The sequence below is a fragment of the Lissotriton helveticus genome, chromosome 8, assembly GCF_964261635.1.
Source record: "Lissotriton helveticus chromosome 8, aLisHel1.1, whole genome shotgun sequence".
Classification (NCBI taxonomy): domain Eukaryota; kingdom Metazoa; phylum Chordata; class Amphibia; order Caudata; family Salamandridae; genus Lissotriton; species Lissotriton helveticus.
The window spans coordinates 913,148,670-913,162,710 of NC_136069.1; the positions used below are offsets into that span (position 1 = coordinate 913,148,670).

At 41.5% G+C, this 14,041-nt stretch overlaps 1 protein-coding gene across 1 annotated transcript in view; it reads right to left on the minus strand.

Moving 5' to 3' along the window:
- Positions 1-2,120: 2,120 nt before the first annotated feature.
- The window catches only part of LOC144772995 (uncharacterized), a 158,223-nt gene continuing 146,302 nt past the window's right edge, over positions 2,121-14,041 (minus strand). Inside the window, exons 7-9 of the mRNA XM_078657731.1 lie at positions 11,040-11,103; positions 10,206-10,268; positions 2,121-3,085 (exon numbers count right to left, since the gene is read on the minus strand). Coding sequence (XP_078513857.1) covers positions 2,894-3,085; positions 10,206-10,268; positions 11,040-11,103 — 319 coding nt within the window. The 3' untranslated portion in view covers positions 2,121-2,893. The remainder of the gene's footprint in view (positions 3,086-10,205; positions 10,269-11,039; positions 11,104-14,041) is intronic.

The window sequence follows — 14,041 nt, forward strand, 5'->3', positions numbered from 1 at the left end:
GATCCTGAAAGAACATGTCTGAGTCACAAGATGGCACAGATTCAAAATTCTGAATATGATGTATGAAGCGGTACAGCCTTACCACCATCTGCGAGATTACATACATGTTCGTACACATTCCAATTTAGGACTGAGGACTTCGGCCAAGCAAGTGCTCCCTTATGTCATATGCGAAGTACATACCTCTACTTAGGTCTGTTTTAGTGCATAACGACTACATCCATTTCACAGTTTCATTGGAATTAGGTTTGAAATCCCATATTAGGGTTTTGGGGAAAAACTCTGAAGACCTAGACAGCCAACCTTACAGGCACATGTCATACTGCGTATCAGAACTTGTTTATAGAGCACTCCAGGACGTTAATCTATTTATTTTCTCTCATAAATTGCCAGAACTATAGGTAAGCGTCTGTGGTTGGAAGTACAGAGGTTAATAAGATTACCCCCTCACACCTGCTCAAAAGAAAATGTGCTTTGAGAAAGAAAGACAGTCTCATCCACAGCAACTTCTAATTGTATGTAAAGGCTTCAGAGAAAGAGGTGAGTCAGAGCTTTTCAAGATCTCCCTGTCAGAACAGCCAGAAAACGTTTAGGTGGGACACACCATTTTCAGTTCAGCAATGATACGGTTTAGAAAAGTGTCCAATCCTACCACTCGAGGCACTTCACTCAACATGTTCACAATGAGATACTTGCTTCTGGTCAAGCACAGCACCAGTTAGCCATTTGGTGTTTCCGGCCCACAGAAGAGTGCAACACATCTGACTCATGGTCAGATGAGGTACAAGAAAGGTCCCTGTAGTCCTAACCATCACAAGAGAACTTCAAAGATCAATATGCTTCAAAGTATGGTAGACAGAGAGGCTCTTGCACCAAAGGTGTTCTCAATATTTGGAAACACCAACAAGTATAAAGTTGCACATGTGATACATAGGCAGCAGCATCCAGGGAGCGATAAATCGAAAAAGGCCTTGGCGTTTCCAGACTAGAGGTACTCCCAGAAAGCTTAAAGATGAACAAAGACTGGGTAGCTAAATTTGCAATTGCAGTGGACAATTTGGCTCACAAACTGCATCTGGTACTAACATCTTGGAGGAGACTACATATATCACATTGCCCTGGGGGCTGGAGGTGAAGGAAATTTGTAGCGTGCTAATTAATGGTACTACAATCTACATTTTCACTTTTAGAAGCAAAGCAAGAGATGGGGCTTTTGAGTGATTTTACCTTTAAAGCGATTAATGTGGCTTGATGGCTCTTTTTCACCAAATTTGCATTTGTTTTATCAACCCATCGCTTGGGACTGTTCCCGGAGAAAATGACCATCATATGATTTGTCAACAACAAGGAACAGAAGTACTTTTGGTTCATTCGGTCTAGCCTTGGGCACTGCATTTCGGCGTGTGAGGCATGCAGAAGTGGAGTATGGCTTTGAAGCCCCGCCCATTCGCTGACCATATTTTTAACTGGCTTGTGTCATTGTCCTTCGCAAACGCTGGCTTCCGGGTCGTTATTATGCTTGTTAGTCCATCCTTGGTACCGCCTTATCTGCATTCGTTACCTCCCTTAACAACCAGACCTTTTACTTGTCTTGTTACACAGTCTACCTTATCTTGGCTGTGAGCACTATTTTGTTTAATGATTTGCCCCTATTCCAGCCACTAGGTCGCAGCACGCCACCTGCTTTTATTTTACTCATTAATGGTGGGCCGCTTTAATTATAGCGGCTGCGTTTCGTATTTTATTTTTCTTACTATTAGCGGTCCTCTTTGTCGAAGGAAAGGGATGTGGCCACCATGAATGTAAAAGTGCCGTACAGGCGCTAGTAAACAAAAAAATAATTGCAATGCAATAGGTCTCGCATTTGCGAGAGTTTAATCTATTGTATTGCCAATAACTCAAATTATCGTAAATGCGAGACCTATTGCATTGCAAATGCTTGTTTTATATATTGCTGCCCCTCTCTGATACTGAAGAATTCAGAACTGAAAAGTCACTGTATATAGTAAAGATGATCATGTGGCTATGCTCAGGCTGTACTGACACCACAAATTTTGATAATGTTCCAGATATCTAGCCTATAGTGTGATTTTCAAACAATCACGGATAATTTCACAGTATTTTAACACATCTATCTGAATTTATTTAATCATTGAACGGGATTTATGAGGGAGGACAAGTAATTTGCAAACATAACTGCCAGCAGTTAACCTGAGTTCATAGGTAAAGGATGCTGACTTTGTAAGGTTATGTGCAGACTATCACTGATCTTGCAATCTGTGAAACGGAAATGCTTAAAAATTACAAAATGCATTTAAGGAAATAAACCTTGCGTCAAAAACACCTGCATGCCGGAAAAAAAGTAAATAAACAATGCTTCAATACCACCCCAGAAAAAAACAGGATAACCTAAAACTACATGAAGAAAAGAACCTAAGTGAGCCAATGCAAAGGAAATGTGTGTGGCATGGGTAGAGATGCATCAACCATACCACAAGTTGAAGCAAGAATATAAAATGATTTAAAGGCAATTGGAGAGTCTAAGAAAAGTTAATGAACCTTCATTTAAAATAGAATCGTCTGTACATTTACAGATGCATATCAGCAAACATGATAAAAACACCTACAGTTAACAAGTCACTGAACTTTCAGTGTTTCTTAACCCCTACATCCTTTGGGACCAGATATAGAGATATCTCTTTAAAGCAAAAGGTGTGCACCGTAACCGAAAATATAAGAACAAAATTAAAGTGCAGAAGAATGCTGTACAAGAAATTAAAGTAGTATGCTGCATTGCCTTACACAAGCTTGCACACAAACATTTAACTCCCAAAGTAACAGAGGCACGAGAAATAATTTCTGATTAAAATATATGAATGCTGCTGAAGGGTTTTCAGCCTAGAGTCTTTTGTAAACGTTGTATAATTTTTTCTCTCTCCATGAATATCTCCATTCGGCGCAAAATTCTTTCAAGTTTTCTGCGAAGACGTAGCTCTTCAAATTCATCCATGGGTTTTGAGGCAGCTATAGTTTCTTTTGAGGACTTCAAGCGGCATATTTCGGATTGAGTTTTCATTAAGTTCTCCTAGGACATATAAAAACATGAAAACACTATTTGCATTGGGAACTCAATAACATGGATTAGCTGATTCATAAGAGTGAGAAAAGAAAAATATGTGAGCTGCAACAATGATTTTCAGTACAGGTATCTTATAAAAAACGAATGTGCTTTTAGGAAACCCGCGCCACTACCTTTATGATTCGAGATATGCATACTGCTTGATTAAGAATCCATTTCTAATTATTACACTGTTGTAATTTACCCATCAACCAAGACTCCTTTACCTTGTTTGTGCTTTCATTTGAGTGCACACTCTCAACAAGTACAAATCCCATTCTAATAACACAGGAATGGGATTAAAAGCAGTAATGCATGGCAATGTAATGTTTAACAATTAGTCACAGCGCAGATGGTTGCCTGCTTTGGGAAGAGTGGCTGCACCAGTACAGTGGATGGCCTGCCTAGAGAGGGCAGCATACAACGAAGACAGCAAGCTTGCAACAGGAGTTCATATTTAAAAGTAATAAACGCGAAGTTTTGAAACATAGCTTGCTGCCATGGTTGTTCTGTTTCGTTGCCCTGTTTCAGGATTTACTATGGCCTAATCTGATGTCAGTGACAATATGGGTCCTTGAAGGATGACACGTTTGCAGGTCTTATTTTGAAATGTTCATCTGAAGATTACGAAGAGACGACTACAACAGTGCTCGATTCACTGAGTAACCAGACTGGCAAGAAAAGAGAAATATTAAAGGCGAAGAAGGGGTTTGATGCGTGACATCCTGCCATTAAGACGTTTTGACCAAAGAAATAGGGAGAAGACTCCAGCTCTCCCGAGGCGCAACTCCAAGATGTGGAGCAGCAACAGAAAAATGGGCTGAAGGAAGAGTAGATAGGTAGCCGTGGAACTGAGCAGGGTTACTGAATCGTCCCAAAACATTCCTAAAACCAGTTGAAAACGTAGATCTAGGTGCTTTAACGGAACATGAGACCTTCCTAGGCTATGTAATTCTTACTGTCCAGTATTTATGTTGCATTCTGGCATTTTAAGTCCTACAGAATCAAAGCAAAATCATAGGCTGGCTGAGCTACTCATGCACTGCCTTGAGGCACCTTTTTTTAAACAATATGGCAGGCCTTCCTAAGTTTTACTAGTGATATCTTGGCATTTTTGATAAATATGCCCTTATCACTCTCCAAGAAATGTGGCTTTAGTTAAGATTTTGATGTAACTACTTCTGTAGTTTATTCTTGTCCTGCTACCCCCATTGCAGAAGGTGGACTGGCAGTTTCACGAAGACCTCTGTATAAAATGCATTTGCGTGTCCTGTCTTGAAACATTGAAAAATATTAATGAATCTACTGTTGGTTTGGCATCACATTTGGGAAGCCTCTACTGCCACTGCTTTACAGTATAAAAAATAGACTTTGATGCGGAGTGCTAATAATTATACCATTTTAAAAAACGTTCTAGTTATTTTGTTACATTTTATTAGTTTTAATGAATTATGTTAAAGAGTTCGGTGGATTTATACCAATAAACTTGAAAAACTTCAAAGCTCTGAAAAAAATCATTTTGTAATTTTGAGTTCAACATATTAATGTTATTTCCTCTGGGTGGGGCCTTTGGACTCCCTCTAGTTGATGGCCATGGTTGCAGAAATACAAACATAATTACTTTGTTCCTGGATTTTACTTGACTAACGCCAAAGATGGTTTGCCGGGTACCAAGGGAACCAGTACAGACAACCTGCAGTATTTGATGGTAGTAACTATTAGTTCACGGTGTTTGCAGCTTTCACTGAGGGGCCCCTTCTGGCTTCTCTTTACAGTGACTGAACACTTTACTAAGCATTAGGGGTTGTATCTCTGACCCAGAAGGTGCTGGGCTTTAGTGTTTAATGTGCACATGTTATTTTAATTACAAATATTAAAGACCATGTGGGTGGTAAACGTCACAAAGATGCAATTACAGGACTGTTTTACGCATGTTACTCTTGTATTGTGGATATCACGTGTTCACACTGACAATAAGAGGGCAACTGAGGGTGGACGTCAGAGCAAGAATCGGACTCCCAATGTTTTGACCCTACCCAATTAGTTGATGTAACCTGAATATTGTTCAGTGTATTCAACAGACAGTGTCTCAGACTAGTGACGTGGCCCTCCCTAAAGATCCTTCCCACAGTAGAAGCAAGACTGATGCGACAGGCGGATCAACAAGGACATTTTCAAGCCGATGGAGGCTTTTGGAAATTGGGGGCTACGAGACAGGACTGCACTTGAAATCAGAAGGGCCTATCACAAGCGTTAAAGGTCAGACCTGAGGGTCCCTGCCGAGAGGGTGTTTGAGGATATCCTTGATTATTTAAAAGAAATAATGAACAAAAAGGGAACGAAGGTTAGTTTACAGCAATGGAAACATTCCCTCAGTAGCTAAGAAGCTCGGAAATAACACTAACAATCGCACATGCGTATTATTAGACCAATCTTCAGGGGGCATTTGCAAAGTGACACTAAAGTGAAATCTCTTAAGCAATCTGTCACAACTCCCAAGGCCCAAAAATAAAATCCCAAATTTTAGTCCCAAAGAAAAAGTAACAGCAAACATTAGGGCCATTTGTGCTCAAACTACAGGAGGTAGTCAAGAAGGTGGAAGCTGTGTGGACTTGGAGCCAGCCTCCTTAGGTTACAGTACCCTGACTAACGAGGCTATCCACCATTTGACCTTGCATATATAAGGAGTTGAAAAGGGAGGGGCCTATGATCGGAAGGCTACAGGTTTTAAGGAAAGGACATGGAACAATGGGTGACTGAAGGGCGGTTTGATGCTATGGACCGTCTCCATGTCCTAGGCGGGCATGTTGGTAGAAATGGCAGCAAGGGGCAAGTAATACAAAGCAAAGTAGAGATGGAGAGAAGGATGAGAATAGTAACGACCTTTTTGGTGACCATATCCTTGCAGGCAGTCCCCTAGGACAGGACAAAACATTAATCTATGTACCTAACCCACAGTTTAGCCGTCCCAACCTTTATGAAGGACCCTGGGAAACGTACCCAGGCCCATCAGTGCATCATATTTTATAAGCCATCCTATCCAGACATCCTCGAATTGATATCTGTAATACCGTCACATGACTTAATGGAAGAAAGTAAAAAGGAAAGTGCAATGGCCCATTCAGCCGGCAAACCAAGAGAAACAAGATACTAGGGCTGCCGCAGACTTGGTGAAAATGTTTAGGCAGGTCATCCTAACAGCCCCCTTAGAAACCTTGGACCAGAAAAAGACTGAGTGGACTAAGGCGGATGTGGCCTAACGGCTAGAGCAGTCGACCTTGAAGTTGGGGAACCTGGTTAGAGTCTTGGCAGGGATGCTCCACATCTTGTAATTCTGGTTAAATCACTTAATCTCCCGTGCATAACAAAAAAAATAATAATGTGTCCATCTGTAACGCAACTGATGCTCATATAAACGACTCTGATACATTCAGGTCGAGTTTGCGCTATACAAAACAAAAACAAAAACCCGAAAAATAGATAGTTACTTGAAAGCGGGGCTAAGGCACGTCAAACTCTACATACAGCACATGGTTAAATAAAGTACTTCAGAGATATTCAGGGATAGAGGACAAAGCCAATAAAGGTCAAGCTGCCGTAGTGTTAGCTTTTCTTAATGGATTATAGCAGAAAACAAGAACCATTGATGGAGGTGCTCACAGGCTGACGAGGGAAGAACCTGTAGGAGTTCCTATACTATGCTGAGCACTGCACAGCTGCCCAGAACTGATGCAGCAGGAATTCACTTTTAAATTACTCAGCTTGTAAGTGAATATGGGAAGAGGGCTACCTCCAACAGGCCAGAAGAGATTTAGCAAAGAATTAAGGATAGCAACAGAGGTGTGGAATTAACGAAGCCCAGCACTGCAGAGTGAGACTTGACTTGGCCAGGGGTTCGCTTCAAATCTAGAGATGGTTGCTGGATTCCACAACAACTACAATATTATCATGCAGCATGTTTTATTGTGGCTGCAGAGGATTGGGACATGGAAAGTGGTACTGCCCAAACTAGCATGGCCATCTTGAGCAGTCCCTTCTGAATCCACATGGGGCTTCTCAAAATCTAACGTCTGGTCTTGGGAATGCCTTCAACCTCCAAAGATCTTACCACCAAATTTCTATTATTGCTCTTGTCAAACATACAGCACATCAGCAAATTGTGGATGGCACCATCAAGGCGGATGTTCTGGCAGGCTGGGCAGCTAAGGCAGCTCATTTCTTTCCCCTCATGTTGTTGGATTCCTTTCTTCTGTATCCTCTGGAGAACACCACCCTGCCTATTGGTTGATCTTGTGATATTCTGCATCTCCAGATGGACCATAGCCGAAGATCTCTTCCCAGTGTTATCAGCTTCTGATGCATTGTGAACTTCCCACACTGGTAAACGAGTGGCCCAGAGTTTCTTTCAGGTCTTAACTTGAAGTACCATTCAATGGCATATGTGAACACAGAGGAACGGGCTCAGTATTTTAGCTTCACTGGCATGTCTCCTCTTTTCGTGCAATAACTACAAAGTACTGCAATTTCTGCCTTTAACCCAGGACAAGCAATTTGAGTAGAGCAGGGAGTGGAGCCCCCATTTTGGGACCCATTACTAAACATACAGATTGACGTTACTCAAATGGAAAGATGCATTAAGCATCAGTATGCAAAAATTGTTGGACATTTTCCACTAGGTGGGTGCAGCGTTACCATAGTGTACACGCAGATACTAGGAAAGGAGCCAAACTATTGTTGAAAGAATATATTTTCAGATATGGAATCCCAATACAGGTGGACAGAGAGTATGTGACACATTTCACAGGCCAAGTTGTTAAGGAGGTTGGTAAAGTACTAAACATTACTCAAATTCAAGGGCCTCTATCACAGCCAGCAGCCGTGGACTGTTAAAATGGAATTTTGAAAAACAATGGTGAAGGTTGGTGCAGAGACAACCTAAAATGACTCAATACTCTTCCCGCAGCCCTCAAAATTATGTTAAATACAACAAATAGGATGGGCATTAAAACCCATGAAGTAGTGAAATGCAGACCTATGATCTCGCAAGAGACATTGGTTAGTAATTTGCTTGTGGAGGGTGAAATGATACTGGACTATTGTAAAGCATTGTTGAAGACTATTTGAGCTATTCATTCCCTGATAGCAGCAGCTTTCCAATAGCCACCCACAAAGTTTTGCTATGAACTACAACCTGGAGACGGAGTCAGTGTGAAGGTCCACAAACGGGAGTCATTCTAGCAAGAAAGGTTTAAAGGACCATTCCGGGTGCTGCTAGTTGACAATACTGCAGTGAATGGCCTGGGATAACTGGGTGCACACTCCTAACCAAAAGTGAACTTCTGAGTCTTCTGAAGGCAGACCAGGAGTGCAGTGCAAGGGTCTGTAAACCCTCCCTTCCATGTGCAGTCTTTACTGACAGGCCATACAACAATGGAAAGTAATCCTCCATATATCACCTGCACTCGACAAAGAAAGATACAGGAGAAACAAGAAAAGTAGAAAGGATTAGTAAAGTACTGTATGTTGTGATGTTTACGATAGTTGCTATCCCCAGGTGACTTATATATGTTCTAATGGACCGGATATGAAATACCAACTCAATACCTATCTGCAACTGGTCGATGGATATAGAAAAATACTAAAAGTAAGTCAGTGCTTTGTTTATGCTCATGCGTCAGCCAATACTAAGGAAGGGTGGACAGGAGAGGCCATTAGTTCCAGCTTGTTCTGTAACAGGTAATGTCATTCTGTCTGCTTACCAACACAACCAAACCTTCCCAAAATGATTCAGAAATAACAGGCTTGGAAAGAGTAAAAACAAATAGACGCTTTTGTTTGGGCCACAATGTTTCTGTTCAGTTCCTGGGGTGGGCACACTAAAAGGAAAGGCTATTTTTTCAAGAATAGGAGCTTCTTTTAACTTACATTTATTCAATTTCAAAGTGCTCCCGATGTTGATAGATAAGGAAACTAAGACCAATCTAAAATGTCCATGGATCACACACAGAGTCAAGAGGAAGAGCCAGAACAAACGTTAATCGATTTGCTGAATGTGCATAGACTCACATGAATTTCCCACCCTAGAACTATCACTTCCTGCGTAAGCCACTACATGTAGATTGGCTTAAAGGTGGATGATTGCAGCCTTTGTTAGGATCCAAATCCTATATAAGAACAACCGTGGCCTAATCAGAGAGATTTATCAGAGCTCTGATGTGAGAATGCCCTCCCCAATTGACTTGGCCCAATATGGACAAATGTAAGTTTTTTAAAGGACACGTAGATTTCTAATGCATCCCCATATATTGGACAAGTAGATTTTTTATAAAATTCCATACCCCTGATCCAGTCCACCTCTGCTGAAAAATGAAGTACCGATGGAAGAATTCTGAGCACAAGTGCTACTTGCACCTTTTTTATATGCACTTAGGGTTTTGCACAAAACAAGTGTGCATCATAGGCCTGTTTCATATGAAAACATTGTCAAATAAATAGCTAATAATTACACACAAAATGTACACCTCAGTAAAGTACACCAGGCCGCTCTGGTTCTATGAATCATATAAAATGTTCCAATTGCCTTTAGCAACAGAGGCAAGCAAAATCACAGCCCTTGAGAAAACACACACTGCTCAATTACCATGCTGTTCCTAAAGCTGGAGTATCTGCTGCTTGATCATAAATCAGAAGGTACTTAGTCACCCTGCTTAGCAGAGATAACAGCACAAATGTGAAGAAAGTTGGATATTTCATGCCCAAGTCATTCCATGACGCATCTCAGAAAGTCTGAACTGTCACTATTACTGATGAAAACATTAAATAAGTATGCTACGTTTAATTTAAAAGTTAAAGGGTTTTTTTCTTTTTAATATCATGACACTTAAGATGGTTTGGGTTAAAATTTCATTGGGACAGTTTTGAAGAGAAGATTAAGTGAATAATCAAATTCTGTTATACCATAAAGTGACTAGTTTGGAACACCCAATCTAACAGACCTCACCTGTTCTCCAGCCTCTGGTATATACATTTACATTGATTACAGTAATGCTTCAGCTTGCATACTCACTGTTTGCAGAGCTTTACCTACCTCTGCATTGACCACTTCCTGTTGGAGGTTTTGAACTCGACATTTTAATCCATCCACATCCTCCTGCAAGGGAAAAAGATGCACAATTCCACCATTAAGGAAAGAATTGCAAGCAAAATACTTTATTGGCAGGGATTTTCTTAACATATAATGCTGATTAGGTAGCTATTATTTTGTTTGTTTGCACAGCTCCAATCTTGGAGTGTACCATCTAAAAAGGAAAAGAAAGAAAGAAAAATGTGACGTGGAGGAGTGGGGGGCAATGGAGAAGCTGGTGAGGAGGAAAGTAAACACTGGAAAGTAGCAAGGCTAATGGGGAACAATTTAAGAGAAGAAACGGATGGGCGACTGAATTTAAAGAAAAAATGACAAAAAGCAGGGTAGGCTAAGGAGGGAAGCAATGGGTGAGCTGGATGCTACAGTGAGAGAACAAGGGGGAAGCAGCATACAGGAAGATAGTAAATAAGAAAGCACATACTCTCCCATGGAGTTCTCAAGTTGAAAGAAAAAAGTAGTTTCCTAAATACGAGCAGTGGAAGGATACAAGTTATCGAATCAAAAGACAGTAAAGAAGCTATGCTCCATCCGAGGGGCAAATACAAGAAGGAGGAAAACTAAAAACAAGCAAATGAGATTGACTAGAAAGCCAAACAATGATAAACAGTGGGTTGACCTAGAGTGCACTGTAAGCATTGTTGACAATAGGTGTTTACCATAAGATAGCTTAAAGTGGTCTGTAGGTGAAAGCCAAAACTGCAGTGGGGGCCCGGTGTAATAGCATGTTGCAGAGCACACAATCCCAACCTCCTGGACCATTCAACATGAAATATGTACCTGTGCTCGCTGTAGGGTGCATTCTGCCACCTTCACCTGATTATTGTACACCTCCAACTTCTGACTGAAATAAATACATAAAAACTTAATTTATATCCCTTATTTCATGATTAAGCTACGACTTATATTTCTGAGTGTTATAAGGAGATTTTCTTTAATCCTCATAAAAAAATCTTTATTTTGGAATTTGTACGAATCCATAAAAGATTATAAACATACAGTGCACAAGTATATAAAATCAACAATCAAATAGCCTTCTAATTTTGACTGCTCCAGTTAAAAAAGGAACAATTACCTAAAAGGTGAATTAATCAGTCAGTAAATGTAAAAACATCAAAGCTAGCTAATATATCTATCAAAACGGAGTATAAAAAAACACGAAACATGATGAAATTAAGGGTATCCAGTGGAGAATCTAAATCGCAGCAACAAGGACCCACACGTTTGACCGTAATCCATCTATTTTGGACCTCCAATAGCCGATGCAATAAAATTAACCTAAACCTTGTTAACATGAAACGATGATTACTAAGGGTAACAAATTTAAGATAAGGTTCAGTGATACACATTGTTTTTAAGGGCAAGTACGCACATATAGAAGGTTTCGGCAATTCAAGTCTTTCTCCATCCGCTTGGCGCAGGGTGAGAAATGTTTAGCGGGTCCAGATCAGATTTAGAGATTTTTTTTCACGGATAACAAATAAATCATGATGATCCATGGAAGCAAATGAGGTCTCTTGATGTAACGGAGTCATGGGATCAACTGACATCAATATAACTAGATATACCTACTCTATGCCCTGCAGTCACACATTTGGACTGCTAAATTTTCACCAATGCTTTCAAAGGATTTTTGCTCAAACCGGAGACAAAATAGAATTTTTACTTACCTCTCAAAAGGGGAGACCAGGTACGAGCACAGTCAAATACCGGTCACACCTAGGTTTGAAAAAGAGTTGGCCCTACAAACACTAGTCCTTTGACTCAAGTGTTCTAGACTTAGTAGACCTAGGCCCGATCACCAGGTGATGCATCAATTTCTTACTGCACCGGGAGGTCATGCATCGTTTCTCCGGACACACGGCCTCAGTTCTTTACTGAAGCCCAGCGTTGATAAAGACGTGGCGCATAGGTGCGAAGCGTAAAAAATCCGGTTGTGGTGGAGTTGATGCAGGGGTGGCGAAACAGGCGCTGTGTCTATTCGTCCAGCCACAAACAGGTAATGTGTTGATTCCTTTAGTCGCACAGCAAGGTCGGAGCAGAAGACTCGGACGTCAGAGACACGGGGCTCTGTAGGATGTGGAGGTTCTCTCAGCCGCAGACAGGCACTGTGTCAATCTTTTCTGCCGCACAGCAGCGATGCATTGGTTTTTCAACAGCATGGCACGCTTGCGGCGGGAAAAACAGCGCTGAAGGGCAATGCGTGGATTTTGAGGTCTTCTTGCAGCAGAAGCTACCTCCAAGGGCCCAGAACTGGAATTGGAACCACTTGGCAGGTCAGAACTCCCAACAGAGAAGTTTAAAGGCTGCAGGTGAAGTCTTTGATGGCCCTGAGACTTCTTAATATGAGGCAAGCATGCACAAGCCCTTGGCAAATCTTCTCAAGCAGGATACCAAAGCAAAAGTCCAGTCCTTGTCCTCTCAAAGACAGAAGCAGCAACCGTAGGGGTGATTTACCTATGCCTTTGGCAGTGTTCGCAGGCCCGGCACACATGGGTATGTGCCAGGTCGACTCTCCACTTTTAGATGCACTAAAACACACAGGCTGCAGTGGCAGTGTGCATGTGTTTGGTGAGGGGTCTCTTAGGCTGGCATAATACATGCTGCAGCTCTTAGAGACCCTCTCTGGTCATAATAGCCTTGGTACCACTGGAACCTTTTACACAGGGCTGAAATGTGGGCCAGATGTGTGCCAATTGTGGAAACACAGGTAGAACGTTTTGGGAAAGAACACAAGCACTGAGTGTAGGAAGCTGGCTCTGTATATACTATACCAAAATGAGGTTTAGTGTGCACAGAGTCCAGTGGAACCCCGAAGGTAGGCAGAGGTAAAAGTAGACTGCACCTTACTCTCTATTTGTGGTAATGTGGGTGAGCAGTAAGGCTTTATCAGAGGGTAATGTTAAGCATTTGTTGTACACACTCAATCAGCAAATGAAGTCACACACTCAAAGACTGAACTCAGACCAATTTGTTTGTATCAAAAATATTATTAGGTTATTTTATTTCTAGAACCAAGTCAAGCCTGGTGCAGGTAAGTGGTTTTATACTTTGCAGTAAACAGTACAGTTGAATGTAGTTGTAAATACTTGGTTTTGATTACAGATAAATCACTTGTTATGCAATACTTTGAAATAATGTACATAAGCTTTGTAATTACTTTAGTAGTACCGGTTATATTGCTTTGCAGTGTACTTTTCTTACACAGTATAGTATACCTGGATACTACACTGGGATCTTTCCTGAATAAACGTAAGTAAACGCCATTTTGGTATTAGAACACAATTGTATAGGCTTTCATAGATTTTCCAACACCACACTTAGAAACTTTTTCACAAGTAAACAGTCATTGCTATCCTATGGGAGGAAATAAAGTTATCGGTTAACAGGTAATTACTTTGTTGTGGGAGTTGGTTTTCTGGGGTTAGGCTCAGGGGTCTGCCAAGCTAAAAGATGCACTCTCAAAGCACCCTCAGCGGCACTAGGGTGACTGGGTGCAGAGTGCTGAGGCCCAATTTTATCCAAAGGGGGATAGGGGGCCTCCGGTTGGTGGCGGCTTACGAGCAGGCCACAATGTTGTAGGAGCAAAGCTCCTTATGTTAGGCTCAGGGCAAAGGGAGATCCGGTTTAGCACACAAAGAACACCCGCAGCGGCGGCTGGGAGCAGGGTGCTGGTTTGACGTTGGGAGCCCCGTTGTTTGCAATGGGGATTCTCGGGTTTCAACTAAGACTGCAGGCTCGGGCGAAGATCTTCTGGAGGTGACCACCGGTTGGAGAGGAAC